Source organism: Sinocyclocheilus rhinocerous, unplaced genomic scaffold, assembly GCF_001515625.1.
Source record: "Sinocyclocheilus rhinocerous isolate Xijiao unplaced genomic scaffold, SAMN03320098_v1.1 scaffold853, whole genome shotgun sequence".
Classification (NCBI taxonomy): Eukaryota; Metazoa; Chordata; class Actinopteri; order Cypriniformes; family Cyprinidae; genus Sinocyclocheilus; species Sinocyclocheilus rhinocerous.
Window position 1 is genome coordinate 355,338 of NW_015627738.1, and position 20,578 is coordinate 375,915.

A 20,578-nucleotide genomic window follows, 5' to 3' on the forward strand; every position below is an offset into this window, starting at 1 on the left:
TAAATGCAGACTCAAAACTCATCTGTTTAGCTGTGCATTCATTGAATGAGCACTGTGCTATGTCCGAACTGATTGCACTATATTTTATGTGTAATCTTTTTCTATTCTTAACTGTTTTAATTCATTTAAAATCAATAATTTAAAATCAATTTTAGTTTATTTTAAAAGTTTTTATTATTATTTTTTTTTTTATGATTATTTTAATTTCTTTTATGTAAAGCACTTTGAATTACCATTGTGTATGAAATGTGCTATATAAATAAACTTTCCTTGCCTTGCCTTAAAATCATCAGGTAACAGTTTCATGCAGTGGATAAGGATCACTAACACAGCTCTAAATGATCACTCATGTTAATATGTCTTATTGTTTTTTCAGAGCTTTTATATAATGTATGTAATACATTTTATGTAATGTATGTATAATATATGTAAAAGTGTATCTAAAAATATACATTTACACACACACACACACACATATATATATATACATGTAAATAAAAATAAAAAAATTATATATATATATATATATATATATGCGCTGAGACTGCACCTAGTTCACAAACACTTTTCAATGAAAGTCAAGGTCTCTGTTGGTTAAGCTTAGTTTGGGACAAAGTTTGGGAATCCCTGATCCAAGTCATGCCACAGTCAGTAAATGAAAGGCATGGCATCATAAAACCCAACTGATCTTGATATTGCTTATTTTCTCTGGAAATGCCCAATGAGGGTTTGCTGTAAACAGTGCTATTATAATCAGAATTTGAGCTCTGTCCTCAAGCCTGAACTGAAGAAAATGCTAAAAGCGGCGTGATTTAGAGTAAAGCAGCACCTTCGAGAGTTCTGGCTAAAGGATTAGATTTGTTATTGTGCTGCGGAGCCCCGTTATTTGGGGAGTTGAAAGACAGCCAGATCCAGCGCACTCCAGTGGGGAAGTGCATCCCCAGAACTCCGACTTAATGGGCCGTACTGTACACCACCTCGCTGTGAAGTGGGATTTGGGGGTCAGCATGTGGAAAAACCCACCGTAAATCAATAGCATCTGAAACAGCCAGGAGGGCTCGCAGGCAGCGCTCTGCACTCTCGAAGCCTGAAGATGAGACTTTATTCAAAAATAATAGCCAGTCTGTTTACTGCGCCACGAGATGGATTACATGGCATTGAAATAAATACTTCCAGATGCGGCTCGACAGAAATTACACTGAAGAAGAAAAAAACGACTCCATAAATCTAGAGAGAGAAACGGCAAAGCGTTTTCTGGCACCAAACGCTCGTGCTTCTAATGGCATAGTATTTTCATATCAATGCTTCAACAAACAAGAAAAGATAGGCTGCCATTGCCAACACTTTGGCGTAAAATAAAAACAAATCCAGCTCTTTGTGTTCAAAATCCAGGAAGTTGCTGTTCTTTCTCCGATAAACTTATTTCAAAGACAAATATTACGCTTTACTTCAAATTGCGCCAGTACTCGGGCTGTATTTCTGCACTGGGAGGTTTGAATATCATTTCGATAAAATATTGCCTCTTTGGAAGACTACCGTATGTCGTTTTCCCATTCCAACTGACCCACTTCTGTACGGCGCTGCCAGTCCGATCGTTCACTTGACATCCAAGAAGCAATTTCATGGAGTAATAACAAGCTATTCAAACCACGGGGAAGAATGTCTCTACTTGTAAATGTGTAATTGTTAGGGAAGGTTTCGCAGGAACTGCCGTCCGATGCCAACACGAGGGATGCGACTGGAATTCAGGGATGTAAAACCTGCTCCAATGGGCCGTTTATAGTGCAGTGTTTATAAGGCATTGAAAAGGGCACAGAAACAGGGAGTTCTGTGGATGTCAGCAGTCCGGGACAAGACATCCTTCCTTAGATACGGAGACGATGGAGCAATAAACGAGAGAGGGAAGACGCATCACTCCCTAGTTTGTTGTCTTTGGCCCAAAGGCTTACGTAAAGAGAAAGCGGGGGAAACCGCAAGTAAGGTACAAAATATTGCTGTCACAGCAACTTCTAAACATGCATAAGGGCCAATGAAATTTAAACAGATCTAGTAAAGATGAAAGTATCTCTAGATATTTAAGATTTTGTCTGAATTGTTTGTTTAAGCAAGATTTACTATTTATATCGCTATTAATACTATTTATTTACTATTTATATTTATAACAGCCTAGCATAGCAACATGTTAAACCACTTAGTACCCATCCAGAACCCCCAGCAACTGCATAGCAACACCCTAGCAATGCACTGAAAAATAAAACTTAAAATAAATTAGCAATGCCATATAACACCCTAACAACCAGTTAGAACACCCTAGCAATCACATTTCAATGTACTGAACACCACCAAGAACATCCACAAGAGAAACCACCTAACGACCACCCATAAACCCTTAGTAACTGCATAGCAACGCCTTAGAAACCACATATAAATGTGCTAAAATACTTAAAACACAATAGCAGTTTGACGTATGACAGAGTATTTCTGTGCCTTCAGGGTTCGTATAAGTTTCAGAAAGTTTTTTTCGAGTATGGCCCTGTAGTCCTGACAGGTAATTTTCAGATATCTGTGCACAAAAAATAAATCAGGTTATTACATTTACACTTACAACCAATTAGTGTTGGGAAGGTTACTTTGGAAGTGTAATAGGTTACAGATTACAAATTACCCTATTTAAAATGTAATAAATAGTGTACCTATTTCAATGACTTTATTAAATTTGAGCAAATGTTTTCAACTGTTAATCATTTTAAAACATTTAAAGCAGGCACGGTTAACCTTACAGTACTCAACACAATCGAATCGAATCGGGACATCTGAATCGATACCCAGCCCTAAAGATTCTAATAATTTAATTTTAAAGCACAGCACTTAAACAGACTTTTAAAGCACTGGAACGCATTTTTATCACTCGCCATGGTGGCAACTCTCAGACAGGTTGTAGCCTAAAGCTTTCAGTGACAATGTGGATTGATGTAATTGGCGGACATGGTGCGCTACAAATTCAAAGAGAACCAATCAAAAGCATCACAATAGCAATACTTTACTAAACTGCCTTTAAATGGCAGGAGGCATTGTGCACATCAAAAACAGGCAAAGCAACAAACTAATATTATTCAACATATCCTAGCTTTTTACAGAAAATATTCATATGTAACCCCCTTTATAATCGTTAACATTTTCATAAGTTACTGTAATTTAATTACACATTTTTTCTCTGTATCTGTAAAATATTACGGTTACATTTATTTTGTAATTAAATTACGTAATTCCGTTACATGTAACTAGTTACTCCCCAACACTTCTTACACTGCATGTACTTACAACACTAGAAAGCACTAGAAAGTTCTCCTAGCATTAGCAGGTCAAATTAAGCACTAGAGAAGGATGTTTTCGCCAGACATCTACAAAACTGGCAGAAACAAACACAAAAAGAAAAACAATTCCATCTGATGAGCCGCTTTTCCACAACAGCAGACTCTGGAATCAAATAAAAGTATACTTCTTCTTGGCCGGTGACTTGCTGTCCTTACGGACGGGGAGGTAATTGCGTTGCCCTGTGCGTGAGTGTAATCTAATGATCTCCGAATGATTGTAGGTCTTGTGTTACCCTCTTAATTCAATTTCAAAGTTAATAATCTCACAATGACTTGATTTTGGTAATTTGAGGCCGATAAAGCCTCCAACAACAGTCACTGGGGCAGACATTTAAATTACATAATGCTATACATCCACAATGGTGAAACTTGAGTGAAAACGAACCGTTTCCAGATTGGCGATTTCTCTTCGTTTCAATCTGGGGGAGTGTTGAGAATCTCACATGCATTTGAAGTTAATATGTCGACTTAACTGCTGGCTCGATTGTACAACGTCGGATGTCTGGAATGTGACCATGCCGCCGAACACGCCAATAGATAACGGTCCACGTTAATGAGAAAGTGGCGTGCCTCACGTCTGTCAGCGACCCCACATATGCTTGACCTTCCAAACATGGGCTTAATTCTACCTTTAGGGTTTTTTAAAAGACCAGAATGAAAAGTGCTTATTGATGCAATTAATCATGGGTTTAAACTAGCTCCAGTTGCAATAAAACCCAGCCAATTACATGATAACTCGGTTCTGACGGCACTCACTCAGTCACTCGCATCCCCCCGTCTAATTATTCCTGTGCCATTCCCAGTAAGGAGCCGAGATTTACTCATCAAAGGCAAACACAAGTGGCACTAGAGAACATCTGGAAGTCTTCACTCAGCATCATACCCTGGAAAACCATATAACACCCGTTTTATATATTAAACAATACACCGCATCCCTGCACAACTCCCAGTTTCCTACATGCCGGGCTCATGGTTTATGCCATGGAAATCCAGTCACATTTGTCCTGCGTTGCTTGGCGACAATTAAATTGAAAGACTTTTAAATTAATTTAGAGACGTAATAAGAACATATTTCCATCATGCTTTGGTTTGCAAAGGCAAAGCAGTTCTTTCTGAATTTTTGGAACAAACAACATGCAAGAGATGGGAGTGAAATATCTCAGGATGTTATGCATTTCCAGGTAGCTCTTTTTGTAAAACAAGATAAATCTGGTGTAAAATGAATTCAAAACATCAAATAGCACCTTAGCAACCACCCAGAACCCCTTAGAAACTACATAGAATTCCTTAGAAACCAAAAAGCCCCTCAAACCTGCTGAGGGTAACAATGGTATAACAACTGGTTAGAACTCTGAAGTAACTGAATAAAAACCTACAGAACACCTTTGCAATCACCTAGCAACCGCATTAGCAACACCCTAGCAACCACATAGTAACTTTGTAGGAACAAAACCCCCCCCCCTCAAAGTTCCTGAGGGTAACAACGCCATAGCAACTGGTCAGAACTCTGAAGCAACCGCATTAAAAACATACAGAACACTTTAGCAATCACCTAGAAACACCCTAGCAACCACGTAGCAACCCCTTACAAACCAAAAAAACTCTAAAGCATCCTGAGGGTAACAACACCACAACCAGTCAGGGGTGCGTTTCCCAAAAGCAACTATGGTCGCAAGTTTCGTTGTTACCAATAGAGTTCAATGGAACGAACCACCATAGTTAGCTAACAATGCTTTTGGGAAACGCACCCCAGACCTCCGAAGCAACTGCATAAAAAAACATGCAGAACACCTTAGCAACCACATAGCAACACCCTAGCAGCCACATAGTAATGTGCCAAAAACCACTCAAAACACCTTAGCAACAGCATAGCAACACCTCTGCATCATGGCAGTGAGTTTCACACTGATTTCTCAGTTTCTTAAAAAAATACTTATGCTAACCATGTTTTATATTTCACCAGACTATATAAGAAGTCTTTCTGTGAGTCTAGAAGTGATCTAGTGCTTTGTAAGTTGATAATTGAATTACATCCAGTGTTGGGCAAGTTACTTCCAATATGTAATACATTAAATATTACTAGTTACTGTCTTTTGAAAGTAATTAGTTACATTACAATATTACTGTCTCTGAATTGTAATGCGTTACACTACTTTTGAGTTACTTCTGAGTTACTTTCACCAAAATATCCATAGAAGTATTATAAAATGCCAAAATGTAGTTTATTGCTGCTCATTCTACACCCAGTGGAGGGTAATGTGGTAGGTCTAAATAGCATAAAATATATGAAATCATATTTAGATACCGGTATGTAGGTCTACATTAATGTTACGTTGTAGTTTAGTTAAAAAATATATAGTAAGCACAAATCGCATTATTACATTCATAAATAACACTGGTAAATAAAGCGAAATATTATCATGTACAAACAATAAACACAATACCTAGCCTATAGGCTATTTTGAACGGTTTCAGAAGAAAACAAGAATGAAAAATATAAGTTGCTAAACAAGCCAAAATGAATTAGGCTAATTCAATGCGAAACTGAAAGCAAACGTCGTTCTCGTGCAGCCTACCTCTCTCATTCGGCATTAATCCATTAAATGTGTCCATATTTGCGATGTGTTTGAATGCTTTATGTAATCCAAGCTTAATTAACGCACTTAAAAAACATCCTCTTCACATGAGCAAATGTGTGTTTGGCCCGAGCTCAGGCTGATCGACACGGATTGTACTACGCAGTAGGCTACGCACTATTTAAATTAACCAGTGCATCTATGTTTGTTTGACTGTATTTTATTCTGATAATGAACAGGCTGCAACGTTTGCAATGCTGTATGTGTGTGCGTGAGGCGCCGGCGCGATCGAACAGCGGAAACAAACAACAAAAAAAGTATTTTTCAATTTTTGGTCATACAGATCATTCGAAACTGCAATGTGTTTACTTTTATTTCTGTCATCTCGGTTTCCTTTCCGTGGACTTTCGTAGGGCGCCGCGCCACACAAATATCCTATGAACCAAACTCAGCAGCATAGCCTATCTCAGTCTTTTCCTTTCGTTTTGCTAATTAGGCTATTTAAGTCAAATATTTCGCATATTCATTATAATACTATGATTTAATAAAAACAAATTTTGTTATTTTTAGTTAAACTTAATTTTGCTTGTCTGCGTTGCGCTTGTCCGCCGTATTTTTTCTCTTCTCTGACCCGCAGCTCTCTCCGATAGCTTAGTGTTAGTGGCACCAGTCCAGGTGTTTCCAGGTTTTACTCGTGCTATTTCTCCATGTTGAGAGTTTGGTGTCGCATATATTGCACCTGACTATGCATTCTTATCCTTTTCTCCGATTAACTGAAAATAACAGGAGTGTGTCCATCTCACAAATGTAGAATCCGTCTCTGCAGTCATCTCAACCATCTAATTCCAGCAACAGTAATTTTTTCTCCTATGCTGTTTTGCGGTGTTGGTAAATTCACCAAATAATTTTGATTTAAAATATGTTGTAACTTGCGTTACTGAGATTGTAACGAGTAATAATATTACCCAAATTGTATTAGTAATGCGTTATATATTACTGAGTTACAGCAAAAAGTAATCTACTACTGTAATATTATTACTTTTGTAATGCGTTACTACCAACACTGATTACATCACAATGAAAAGTAACAAATATAAGTATTTAAAACAAAAACAGCCATACAAAACCAACATTGCCAGATTTTCTGGCAGCTGTTGGCTTGGGAACCATCAAGTAGGCCATCATTGGTAAACTGCTCATTACCTGTGAATTGCAGATTGACCACAATAGCAAAAGCCTCTAAATTGGCTGTGAGAAAGCCTCGAAGCCTCCAAAAGCCATTTCTCAAACGCAGGCTAGCACTTAAGACACCCACACCTCTGCGCCTGATGGAAAATTATAACTTGCAGTCGGCGAGCTGCAAAGTCGCATATGCGAAATAAGCAGGCATTTCTTCAGCTGTAAACAGAACTTACGGAAAACAAAACAAAATTAAATCTCCTTTGTATTTCTAAAAAGGATCGAAATACCGCTTATTTAATTCTCCAGTAGAGTTATGTGACTTTCATGAGGAAAATTACACTAACCACAAATTGCGCTAAACAATTCCAATACTTTAGGGCTTGACCACTTTAAAATGGGGCTGCGCTGCGATTATAAATATAACTCTTTTACGGCTCTGTTATTACGTACTGAGAAGGGGGAGAGCGGGCCAATCTTGTGGCTGTAGCGCCTGATGGCCTCTCTGATGTGGGCTGGTTGGATGGCACTGCTCTGAGCCTCCGCGCCACAGGCCGCCGCGCTCTGCAACAGAGAAGACAGAGAAAATACAGCTCACATTATTGCTAATTCAAAAACACAGTGGGAGCCCTGCAGTGTAGTGCACAAACACAGCCCGGCGAGGACACGGTGCACACAAACACACACTTTTGGGAATCAAAATCGGCCGGCGCTTTACCTCTGGAGAGATATAAATGCTATGTGTCATTTGATGCTTTATGAACTCGCAGCACAGGGTGGTTCTGATATATAGAGGCCTGACAGTAAACGATAGTGCTGTGTGTGATTGGCTGTAATTGCAGTGTCTCTGAAGTCATTGGAGGGAAGGGAACAATTTCAACTCGGTATCTCTTAGCAGACGAGGGAAAAACAACTTCCCTATTTGGATGTTTGCAATAAACATCAGAGAATCTGGAGTCAGTAAAACAGGACGAGTAGGAAAATATTGAGTCTTAGTTCTTGCTAATGTTTCCACTGCATATGAAGAGGCTGGAATCTATGATAAAATAACCTCTGGGTTTTACTTCTAGTGTAAAATAAACAGCATTAGGTTGTTTCTTTGGTTTCCTGAGTGGCTCATTGGTGTGAGTTTAGGGCGGGATTATCTGTTTGTTTGACCAATGGCAGACGGGAGATTTTTGAGGTAATAGATTGAACCACCTTCAAATGTAACATAAAAGTTAAGAATTTAGTGTAGAAATTGGCACCACTAGTCATTTGTTCACATTGAACTATATTTTAACACATTGAAGTATATTTTAGCTAAGAATTATATATAATAATAATATTATTATTATCTAAAAAATAATGTAATTATTTATTAAAACGTATTATTAATAGTACATTGTTTGAGAATTTAATCATCATATGCAGTACATACATTCATGCTTACATACTATAATAACAATAATAATTTAAATAAACTCTTTATTATTATTAATCATTGACATTTATGCATTTAGCAGATGCTTTTATCCAAAGTGACTTACAAAAGAGAAACAAAAGCAATTTGTCAGAGCCAACAATATTTGTAATATACAATGCCATAATATTTATAATATAAATAATTTATTTTAGAAATAATAACAATAATAACATGTATTATTATTATTATTTCTACTAATATTATTATTGTCTTATGATGATTAAATTCTCAAACAATGTATTATTAATAATACATTTCAATCAAATTAATTAAATTATTATTTATATTATTTATTCATTAAAATTATTATTTAATATAATAATAATAATTAATAATAATATCATTATTATTCTATATGATATATATTTCTCAGCTAAAAAATACATTAAAAATATATCATTTTATATCATTTACAAAACCTTTAAGGAAATCATACATTTTACTGTACAAGTCCATGTTAAATGTGAATAAATGACTAGTGGTGCCAAACCGACACACCTCACCTTATGTTATATAACAGAAATATTCCTGGTTCACCACTACTTAAAGGTAAAGCGTGTTATTTCCTGGAGAAACAGGTAGCCCCGCCCACAACTCACCCCATTGGTTGAGCCTGTTGTTATGTCTGGCCCAGTCGGGTTTCTCAAATAAACAGACTGCAATTCCATTAAACAAACACTATTGGTGCAGTGATCACACACTCATCTGTAATGCACTGGAAGCTAGCTAGGCTATAGATGATCAGTCAATGTTTGTGTACCTTCTTCCTTTTTCTCTGTTTAACCTTACTGCTGCCATCTTGGTTCGGCCCACCGTTGCCCTGGGCCATGGAGTGCATCTTTCCCTGGTGTCCCGTCAGAGGGCCGCTGGGAGTGGACGGCGGTGTGTTTTCCGGAGAGTCCGTCTCCTTTTTGGTGCTTGCAGCCTAAAGATAAGACAGAAAAATCACATACGTGAGCACAAATTCATTATTATTTTTCCAAGAGTGATGTTAGACGACTGATACACAAACAAAATCACAATGTGCCCACCCTTCTCATACACAACACTCGCTTTTAGGCAACTCATGACGTAAAAAGGTCACGGCTACAAAACACGACCCTGAAAAACATCACCTGCAGTCTTACGACACGTCTCTGTCCTATCACTCAAACCACAGGGTCATTCTGTCACTCTCGCCACATGGGAACGCGACAGACCCCCAAGGTTTAGGAGAAAAACAATACTGGAATTCAGGCTAAAAAATACCTTGTGCTCTTCCAGACCCGGAGTGGCCTTGGCCGAGTCCGGAAAAAGGGAGAGAGAGACAGATGAAGTTTTTGTGGTTTCAGTGACACAGAGGTCCATCCATGGAACGGATCCTGCAGCTCAAAACCACCTTGGACAAACTTGGCGGTCCTGCTTGGCGAGAGGTCAAACCCGCGGAGCAGGACGCTCTTGTTTGGTTTTCTTGCTCGGAGAAAGGTGCTGACATGACCGTTATCACCAGTAAAGTCATTTGAACTATTCTATAGCATCACCAAACAGCAACTAACATGATAAAACATATTTTAATAGTGGATTAGAACATAAGAACGCATAATGTAGATGGCTTCTCTGTGAAGAATGTCATTCGCATGCAGCTTAAACCAAACAAACAACACATCAGTGGCCAAATAACTGCTTCCTCCTGAGAACTAGAAGACAATGATTGACTTAAAGGAACAGTTCATCCAAAAAATAATAATAATAATAAAAAAAAATTAAAATCCTCTCATCGTTTACTCACCCAAAATCATTTTCTGTTGAAAACAAAAATGTTCATGCTAGTCTTTACTTTGCAATTTTAGGAGCTTGACTGCATTTGTCACAATTCATTTTCATTGTTTTCTGCTGAATAAATGATGACAGGATTTTTATTTCTGAGGGAAATACACACACACACGCACACACACACACACGCACGCACGCACGCACGCACGCACACACACGCACGCTATCATTGCTTTAACAACAATTTATAATTTCCAAATAAACATCCACAGTGTTATTTTAGCATTATTTATATACTATTATAGTATTTATTCATATTTAAAATGTGCTTTTAATTTTATATTTTCATTTTATTTAATTTTAGTAATTTTGTTATGTATTTTTGTCATTTTGATTTATTTTAATTTCTATTTATTTTTATTTCCATTTTAGATTATTTTAGGACATCAACTTTATTTTATTTCACTGCCAATGAAACATTTCTAATTTTCATTTAAACTTTCATCTAATGTTATTTAAACTTTATTTTTAATAGTCATTTAGTTAACAACAACAACACTGATTACCAAAAAGTAAACTAAAAAGCGTTTTGTTTACCTCAGCCGAGGAGTTGCAGTACTGGATGAAAGTTGCTGATATGGCGTGTTGAAACGGATCGCCTGTTTTGGGAGTCATATCTTGTTTAACCAACAGGGCAAGGTCAACAACCTAAAATATAAAACCATATCAGCTTATGAGTAATGGCACTTGATATGAAGAACAAGATGATAATATTTTTCCCAGGAAACATCATATTGAACGCTCAATCAAAGCACTAATTTCAGGGGTTTATTGCACTGAAAAAGGGACTCAGGGACAGTAAAGTGGCAATTTAGCAAAAGTCAGTGATTTCCTGAAATGAGACAGTGTGTCATTTTAGTTCATCTGAAGCACAATGTGATTTCATGCTCCTCGTTTAGCTGGGTCTGACAGCAGCTCACCTGGGCCACCGTCTCGTAGGCCAGATAGGACAGGATCTCCATGGACATGGCATTGGGCTTCACATCCAGACTGCTGCAGTCCAGCCACTCACGGAATTTCGAGGCCTTCTTAGCTAAACAGAGCAGACAGTTTGAGTCATTTTGAGTGAGAACATGATGTGCTGATGCACACTATAAAAAATGATTGTAATTTTCCATGTAAAAGACTCTAAAGGTGTTACAGTAAAAACCTGTTAATTGGTTCCCTTACTACATATGGTGAAAAACTTTAAAGGATTAGTTCACTTCCAGAATAAAAATTTCCTGATAATTTACTCACCCACGTGTCATCCAAGATGTTCATGTCTTTCTGTCTTCAGTCGCAAAGAACTTAAGGTTTTTGAAGAAAACATTCCAGGATTTTTCTCCATATAATGGGCTTCAATGGGGATCAATGGGCTGAAGGTCCAAATTACAGTTTCAGTGCAGCTTCAAAGGGCTCTACACGATCCCAGCCGAGGAATAAGGCTCTTATCTAGCCAAACGATTGGTAATTTTCTTAAAAAAAACTATATACTTTTAACCATTAATGCTCGTCTTCAGCCCGTTGGTCCCCATTGAAGTCCATTATATGGAGCAAAATCCTGGAATGTTTTTTTTTCTTTGCGACTGAAGAAAGAAAGACATGAACATCTTGGATGACACGGGGGTAGAGTAAATTATCAGGACATTTTTATTCTGGAAGTGAACTAATCCTTTAATAAAACCCTAATGGGATATAAAATACTGTTACATTTACAGTATATTAACATCAGTTAATAAAATGTACCTTTTACTGTAAATTTAAGTTCAATCTGTAAAACCTAAAACTACATAATGAAGAATTATCTGATTTATCTTGTTCCACTGGCAAGGATAGCTTACAGAAGATCTGTTGCTTAAAAAGGGGGAATGGGAAGTTTCAGAACAGCAAACTACCTATCAGAAAGTTAGTAGTATGCAATATGCATACTGTGCACAGTAGGTAAGTTTCCTGTATGTATGGAATATGGATTACCTGTTTAGCAGACACTTTTATCTAAAGTGAGGGCAGTTTGTCCGAACAGCAACTATTCGTAGTACACAATGCCAAATTTCAGTAAAAAATTGATTAGTAAACCAATACTGCCAAAATGTATAGTTAAAGATACTATATATCCTACAATGCAATGCCCTTGATTTGACTTTCCATTTCCAATGTGGTAAAAACACCAAAAATCAATTGCAATTTCTTAATTTGATTCATTACTTGTTCAGACTCAAAAAAGACATCAAATTGAATTAAAAATGCTAAATGTTTTTACTTGTTAGATGAAAACAGGTCAATTGCTGAACTGAAGGAATAGATCAACCAGAAATGAACATTTGCTGAAAAATACTCTCCCTTAGGTCTTCCAAGATGTAGATGAGTTTGTTTCTTCACAGATTTGGAGAAATGTAGCATTGCATCATTTGCTCACCAATGGATCCTCTGCAGTGAATGGGTGCCGTCAGAATTGAGAGTCCAAACAGCTGATAAAAACATCACAATATTCCACAAGTAATCCACACCACTCCAGTAGTCCATCAGTTAATATCTTGCGAAGTGAAAAGCTGCAATAATCAATAATCCATAATCATGCTTCCTCCAGTGAAAAAGTCCATCCCCTATTTACCTCTCACATCAAAATCCACCCACATATTTGTTTAGAACAGTTTTAGACTTTTTGTTCACTCATAAATGGTGTTTGATCTGTGCATATTTCTCTCCTGATTCAGATGAGATGACTTTTTTATTGGAGAAAGCAATAGTTTGGATAGAGGTCTCTCATTTTAGCTGAAAGCAATGATTTAAAGTTTAAAACACTGGTCTCAAACTCAATTCCTGGAGGGCCACAGCTCTGCACATTTTAGCTCCAACCCTAATCAAACACACCTGATCCAGCTAATCAAGGTCTTCAGGATCACTAGAAACTTCTAAGCAGGTGTGATTTGGAGCTGGTTGGAGCTAAACTCTGCAGAGCTGTGGCCCTCTAGGAATTGAGTTTGAGACCATTGGTTTAAAAACATCTTAATGATGGATTTGTTTCTTACAAACGCACAACTTTTGGCTTCTCAAGACATTAACTGATGGACTGGAGTGGTGTGGATTACTTGTGGATTATTGTGATGTTTTTATCAGCTGTTTGGACTCTCATTATGACGGCACCCATTCACTGCAGAGGATCCACTGCTGAGCAAGTGATGCAATGCCACATTTCTCCAAATCTGTTCTGATAAAGAAACAAATGCATCTTCATCTTGGGTGGCCTGAGGGTCAGCAAATTTTAATTTTATGGTTAAACTATTTGCTTTAAACATGCATGCAATGTGCCAACAATCTAGCATACTACCATAACTGTTTGAAATTTTCAGCACTGCATACCTTTTCTGCATACTATTAAAAAATATTGGATAAAACACAATGCACAATTTACATAAGTACAATAAGGTATTTAATGTCAGACATACATACCCCATTTAACCACAAATGCTCAGTTTCCATCCTGTGATGTGTTTTCGGTCAGATTTTGTGCGTACTCAGCATTAGTGTTGTGTAACAGGGTTATTGAGGCACATTTACTGTGCTGTTGTCCCGACCTGCAGCTCGATGCCAGTAAGACATCACAGTTACTGGAGCGGCACTAAGCCAGTGAACATGTTATTAGTGCTGAAATGTGGCCTTCAAAAGCCAGCAGTGGTGTGTTCACAATCCCACAGCTGTGTTCTTACAAGCCCTCGGGTGCAGAACTGCCAACCGAACAACTCATCAGAGACGATATCTGACGCGCTGCAACTGACATGAGGAGTGCTGCGCTCTACACTGATACTACAAACCATACCTGACCTGCTCATGCAGCAACAAAACGGTCGCATTTATCAATGCATATGTAGTGAATCCTAGAGAAAAGCATTCCTTTAGCTCAAACAGCAGAACGCTGGCAACACCAAGGTCATGGGTTTGATTCCTAAGGAATGTATGAAGTGATAAAATGCACACCTTTAATGCAATGTAAGTCACTTTGAATAAAAGTGTCTGCCAAATGGATAAATGAAACAAAATGATTCATGCATGATAACAAATACTCACAAAAACTCAGCTGTCGACTTTCACAGAAATCACTGTACTGACTAGAATCCATGTTTCTGGTCACCTTCTCAATTCTCTGTATAAATACAATGAAAAGCTGAATATTAATTATTATCCTCAATATCATGTGTCAACATCATAAAACACATCTCAAGAAAATATGAGCAATGCAAGTCCACTATTGTTTCTGAAAGGTCTCTTCTGCTCACAAAAACTGCATTTATATGATCAAAAATACAGAAAAATCAGTAATATTGTGAAATATTATTACAATTTATAATAATAGTTTTCTATTTGAATATATTTTAAAATGTAATTTATTCCTGTGATGTAAAGCTGAATTTTCAGCATCATTACTCCAGTCTTCAGTGTTACATGATCCTTCAGAAATCATTCTAACATGCTGATTTGCTGCTCAAGAAACATTTCTGATTATTATCAATGTTGAAAACAGTTGTGCTGCTTCATATTTTTATGGAAACTGTGATAATATATCTTACTAAATTTGGTAATAGTCGTGTCATTTTTTGGACCCCATAACACTCTCTTCAATGAATATATTGCTGTATCTTTGGAGCTCCTGTGTGACGAAATGGTTTAAACCACAGTTTTATCAGCAACTCTAAGGATTCTACATGAAGACAGTCATCATTATTTCCTCATTTTACGTCATGTAATGAAACGGCATAACATAACAAGAGAAGGACTATCTGTGTAGACTTTAAGAGAGCCATGCGCAGTAATAGCAACCCAACAGGTCTGACTTGGATTTACAGCAGAGTGTGTTAAGTTGCAGGTCAGAACCTATAATTAGACGTTTCCTCATCCTGGACCAATTTCATACCTTCACATAACAGTCAATTTGAGCTCTCCACCAGGCTGTGTGTCATAAAATATAAAGGTTCAAGGTTTACGAGTGCTTTTTTTCCTCCTCGTGCCGCAAAGGGTCTACAGAGAACCGTGTCTCCGAGAAGCAGCGGGTTCGAGGCTGAGGACAGTCTGACATGATGCTTGGGGCTCTGGGCCCGACGCGAGGCAGCCTGGATCGCTTTCAGGCCACCCAAACCAACCGGAGTCTTTTTATTTAGTTAGCTGGCAGTCATTGGAAATTCCATCTTTGAAAATACATATTAATGATGCTGAGCGCCTGCTCGTTACACAGCGCTGGAACTGCGATTTCTATTAGCGTCGTTAAGAGCCGAACGGAGGTCTCGTTTTGCACTCGGAGGGGGAATTCGCAGCAGTCTCGGTGTCTGGGTCCCGCTCCAAATTGGGCCGCGAGCGATACGAGACTGGAGCCGCTGCACTTTTAAATAACTCTTGTCAAGCGGCTGGCCTGAGACAGGAGAAATGTTTTGACTGTGGCTTATTGACTGAAAAGAGCAGCGGGGGGATTCGATGTTTGAATACTATGTTTAGCCGCTGATTAAATCAAAACGTTGACCCACCTGCTAATAGCCAAATTATACCCACAACTGACGCGGCGGCCGTATAGGAGGACGTTGGCAAATATTTGATTTGGCCGCTGGTGACTTTCATTTCGTGCCAGTGTGGTCTGGATAAAGGGAATCTCAATTTGTACCACTGCTAGCAATGAGATTTCCATAGGCTGAGGCCCAAGATATATTTTGGATATCTAGTGTAGTACTGTATATTTCACTGCGCGCCACTCGGTGATTAACAGCCCGAGGCAGGCTAGAATTAAATTTGTGGGGCATTTCATTCAGACGCACGGCTAAGTTTAGACGATCAAACGCGGATGAGTTTTTGCGTGAACGAGAGTCAGTGTTGTAGATACGAGGCCTTGGAAGAGATTTAAATGAGCCGTAACATCACTCTCATGTTGAAGAGACTCAATAAGACAGCTGATGACACACACCTTGAACTTCAGTTATTGTTGAAAGAGCAAACGAGAAAACAAATCCACTAAAAACTTCCTGAAGCTATTAAAGGTCATAAGCACTGTGATGAAACATGTGTAGTTCATGTCCTGCAAAGATTTCTTCTAACGCAAAACACAAACTTTGATGGAGTTCATTTTGTAATTCATGGCATACTTTTGGCTTAAATGTGAATGCTCCGAACAAACTCAGACCAGCGTGAAGTGAACTGAACTCAGACCATTTCAGCTCAGGCATTGTGAACGCAAAATGCTTCAGGTTCACTTTCATTTCACATGCATGTAATTCCCAAAATTTTTGACTATTACATGCTACCATACATAAATGATGATGGTAACATGCAACGATACAGAGTTATTACTATGGGGGAAAAAACATCATTATGTATACACAAAGAAACTCAATGTTTTTTAACCAAAGTGGAAATATTACAAATGAAATAGGTTAGGAATTATATTACAATTAAAATAATATAGTATAGTATTACAACAGCATTGTATATGGCAAAAATAATATGGTAAAAGTGGTCTTGGATAATAAAATAAAGTAAAGTAAAGTAAAGTAAAGGAAAGGAAAGGAAAGGAAAGAAAGAAAGAAAGAAAGAAAGATCCACTTTCAAATGCAAGGACATTGTGAATTAATGCAAAAAACAATAAAAAGAAAAAAAAAAGAAAAAAAACGTTTGATTCTTTAAAGTGAAAACACCCTCAGAGATGCTTTTATCATGTCATTCAGACTCAAAAAACTTCCACTATATTAAGTTCACATTGCTGTTCTTTCAATGAAAAATCTGAAAGTGGAAAAAAAACAAAACAAGAACTATCCAAAGTAAGTCATGTGAAAACCCAAGCAAGTGCAAGAGTTTACATGGCTGTTTTCGGCATTTACGATTTCCTAGGGAATTTGCAAAGTACAGATCACCAGTGTCCCAGAATAGCATCCTGCTGTCATCATGGCATTAAGGCAAAACAATGCGGATCCCACACATCATGACAAAAACACTTTTAAACATTTCCATCTGAACGCGGCCGGGAAAATAACAGATTGTCAAAAGATCTTAAAGGGTCCTTGGGAAGATGGATGATCTGCCGGAGGAAATACAATCCACACACCGCTGACAAAAGAGAGGCCATCGCCGGCTGATCAAGTGTAGCAGCGAGCGGGTGAATTATACCCTCATCCGAGGCGATCGCGGCCGTCCTGGACTGGACATCTGACAGATGTTTGACCCGCGAGCTGTGGCTTTAGAAATCCTATGAAATAATGGCCTGAGTATTTACACAAGTGCTGTAGTTTATTCACAGCAGTGAGAAAATCTGGAGAGTAAACAGGCGATGCAAATGAGGGCTTTGAAATGGTCTCATTTATGGTAATAAAAGTGCTAAGAGTAGTAATAGACTCATATACTGACTAAGCCATTGAATCAGAACATATTTTGCTTTTTTGGCAAATGGACTTCTGTAAACATCTCATGGTTTTCAAACACTCTAAAATTTGATTAGTGACCAAAAAATGCAGAATCTTAAAAACGTCTTCATCTTTTGTAAAATATTAAACATAATAATAAATATAAAATAATAAACATTTAACAAACAATTTAATAATACATAATTTATATAATAAATTTAATTACCGTATTGTCCCGAATATAAGACGATGTTTTTTTCTTGGAAATACATCTGAAAAAACGTGGTCGTCTTATATTCAGGGTCTAGACTTTGACATGTCAATAATACACCCACAACACTAGGTGGCGCCAAATACGCATAAAACGAGTGTGCCATGAAATACGTAATGTAATGCATGTTGTAAAGATCGCGAGTAAAAACAAAAGAGAAAGAAAACCTAACAGCTGCATGAGTCGTGACTGTCACCTTTGCCTGATGGGACCAACTCTACTTCTACTGTTAATAAGATTTTGGTAGGCTACTATTAGATGGATAGCCTAAATGTCCTAATTCAGATGGGCTACCTGTTTTTTTTAATGGTATATCAAAAAGTGTATATTTTTTAAATGTGATTGTTGGTACATTTGACCAATTTTTACCATACTTTCAAAAAAAATTAAAATAGGAAAAATATGCAATATGAAAATAACTGAAGACAAAATGTGTTTTACTGAGAAAAAACAAGATTTGATTTTTAAAAAGCCTTTTTCCAAAAGGTACATCTGGAAAAAGGGGGGTCGTCTTATAATCAGGGCCGTCTTATATTCGGGCCAATACGGTAAATGCTGTTTTGAACTTATTATTCAATTATATGTGTGTTTATATATAATATATACACAATACATTTGACATAATAATAGTTTTTATAATTTTAGAAAATATAAAATGTATATAATTATATATAAATCTGAAAAATAAATAGCATTTAAAACTGAATAATTATAAACATTTAAAAATGTAAAAATGATAAGCAAAATCAAGAAGAAAAAAAAAAGAACAGATGCTTCTACACTGGCAATTGAAAAACCCATATTAGTCAGCCAATATATATATATATATATATAATCTGACAACTACATGATCACACATAATATGTGTAAGCAGCAGGTAAGGTGAGCAGATGGAAGAGCGCAGGAAAACCAGACATGTGCTGTTAGTCACCAAAAGAGCTGGTTAAGGAAGACGAGGGGGCGGCAACGGGTGAACGGGGCACTAGATAAAGCAGCACAGTGCTGTGTGGTTAAACCATAAAGCTCCTCTCTCCAGGACTTCATGAGTGGGGCAAAGTGGGAGGCCCAGAAGGATATGGTTCCTTATTCCCAAAAGGTTGTCCTGATAGCTAAAACATACCCATTAAAACACTCAGTAGGAACAAAGTTTTGGGGGAAACCGCAGGCTTTCTTGGCCACATCCAGAACTGACTGGGGCTCAGTTTTAATTGAGACGGGACGTATAACGTCTCATGGTAATACACCCTTGTCCCCGGTTCTTGCTTCAGACCTTTAATTACGTCTTTCAGCTGTGGCCATTTATTTCACTCGGCACAGTGAGAACAAAAAGACAGAGTTCATGCTCATATCGCAAAGATTCAGAGCATTTAATCACATATCGATGTCTGATAAAGATACACATCCCCTCATCGCTTTCCCAGATTGGACTGAAAACACTCCAGTTGTCATTTGACAGGTCAATTCCTGCTCTCTAGTTTCACTCGTGGTGTATTTGCACGTCTGTCTGCTGTGCACAGAGGAAAATATCACGATGGAAACTCAGATGAGATGTTAAGACTATTAGTGGAGGACGATGAAACCCAGTCGGACCTACTGACAGCAGTCTGAGCCTCGCTTTCTTGTCTTTAATGGAGCACGAGTATCAGAACCACATGTTCTTCTGTGGTTCTCAACTGCGTGTTTAAACACCTTGTTTGGGTCAAACCTCTGTTCCACAATGACTACAGGAATAAAGTGCACTTGTTCGTAGTGTCATTTAAGTGCACACGCTGTCTGATTCACTGAAGAAATTATGCTGGAAATTACTGACGGTTAGTATTTGCACAGATAACTGCAATCTGTACATAATAACTTGACAAACACAATGCTGAAAGAAATCCACAAACTCTTTTACTGGACTACAGGCACTGCTGCCACAATCACCAAAAAAATCTACATTATTTCTCTTACCAGCATTTTTAGAGTTGAAGTAACTGAATTACATTATTATTGTTCAATACATTTCCATTTTTTAGTTATAATTCAAATAATATGGTAAAAGTATTATTATAGCATGGTATATGGTAAAAAATAATATGGTTTTGATATATAATATGTTAAAATTGGTTAAAATGTTAAACATTGGTTTAAATAAATAAATAAATAAATAAATGGAAACTGGATCAAATGAACTAAAGTGGACTAAAAAGAGATGAGTCTATTTTCAAATCCAGGGACATTGTAAATTAATATAAATAAATAATTAATTAAATAAAAATTAAATTTCAATTTCAATTCAATTTCACTCAATTACGAGAAATATATTATTTTTGTACAATTCATTTTCAATTTATTAAGAATTATATTAGAATTAAATATGGCGTGGTATATGGTAAAACTAATATGTTATGAAATATAATCTGGAAAAATGGTCTTGATTAAATAACATAATAATAATAATGTAAATAAAACAAATATAAATTTAAAAAAATGAATATATATAAATATATATATATATATATATATGTGTGTATGTATGTGTGTGTGTGTGTGTGTGTGTATTAGGG

The 20,578-nt window shown here is 37.1% G+C and overlaps 1 protein-coding gene across 4 annotated transcripts in view; it reads right to left on the reverse strand.

Annotated features, from left to right (window-relative positions):
* Positions 1-20,578, reverse strand: part of supt3h (SPT3 homolog, SAGA and STAGA complex component) — a 139,788-nt gene that overhangs the window by 20,418 nt on the left and 98,792 nt on the right. For all 4 annotated transcript variants that reach the window (XM_016545030.1, XM_016545042.1, XM_016545034.1 and 1 more), the window contains exons 7-11: positions 14,454-14,529; positions 11,327-11,439; positions 10,944-11,054; positions 9,355-9,519; positions 7,583-7,693 (exon numbers count right to left, since the gene is read on the reverse strand). In XM_016545030.1, coding sequence (XP_016400516.1) covers positions 7,583-7,693; positions 9,355-9,519; positions 10,944-11,054; positions 11,327-11,439; positions 14,454-14,529 — 576 coding nt within the window. The remainder of the gene's footprint in view (positions 1-7,582; positions 7,694-9,354; positions 9,520-10,943; positions 11,055-11,326; positions 11,440-14,453; positions 14,530-20,578) is intronic.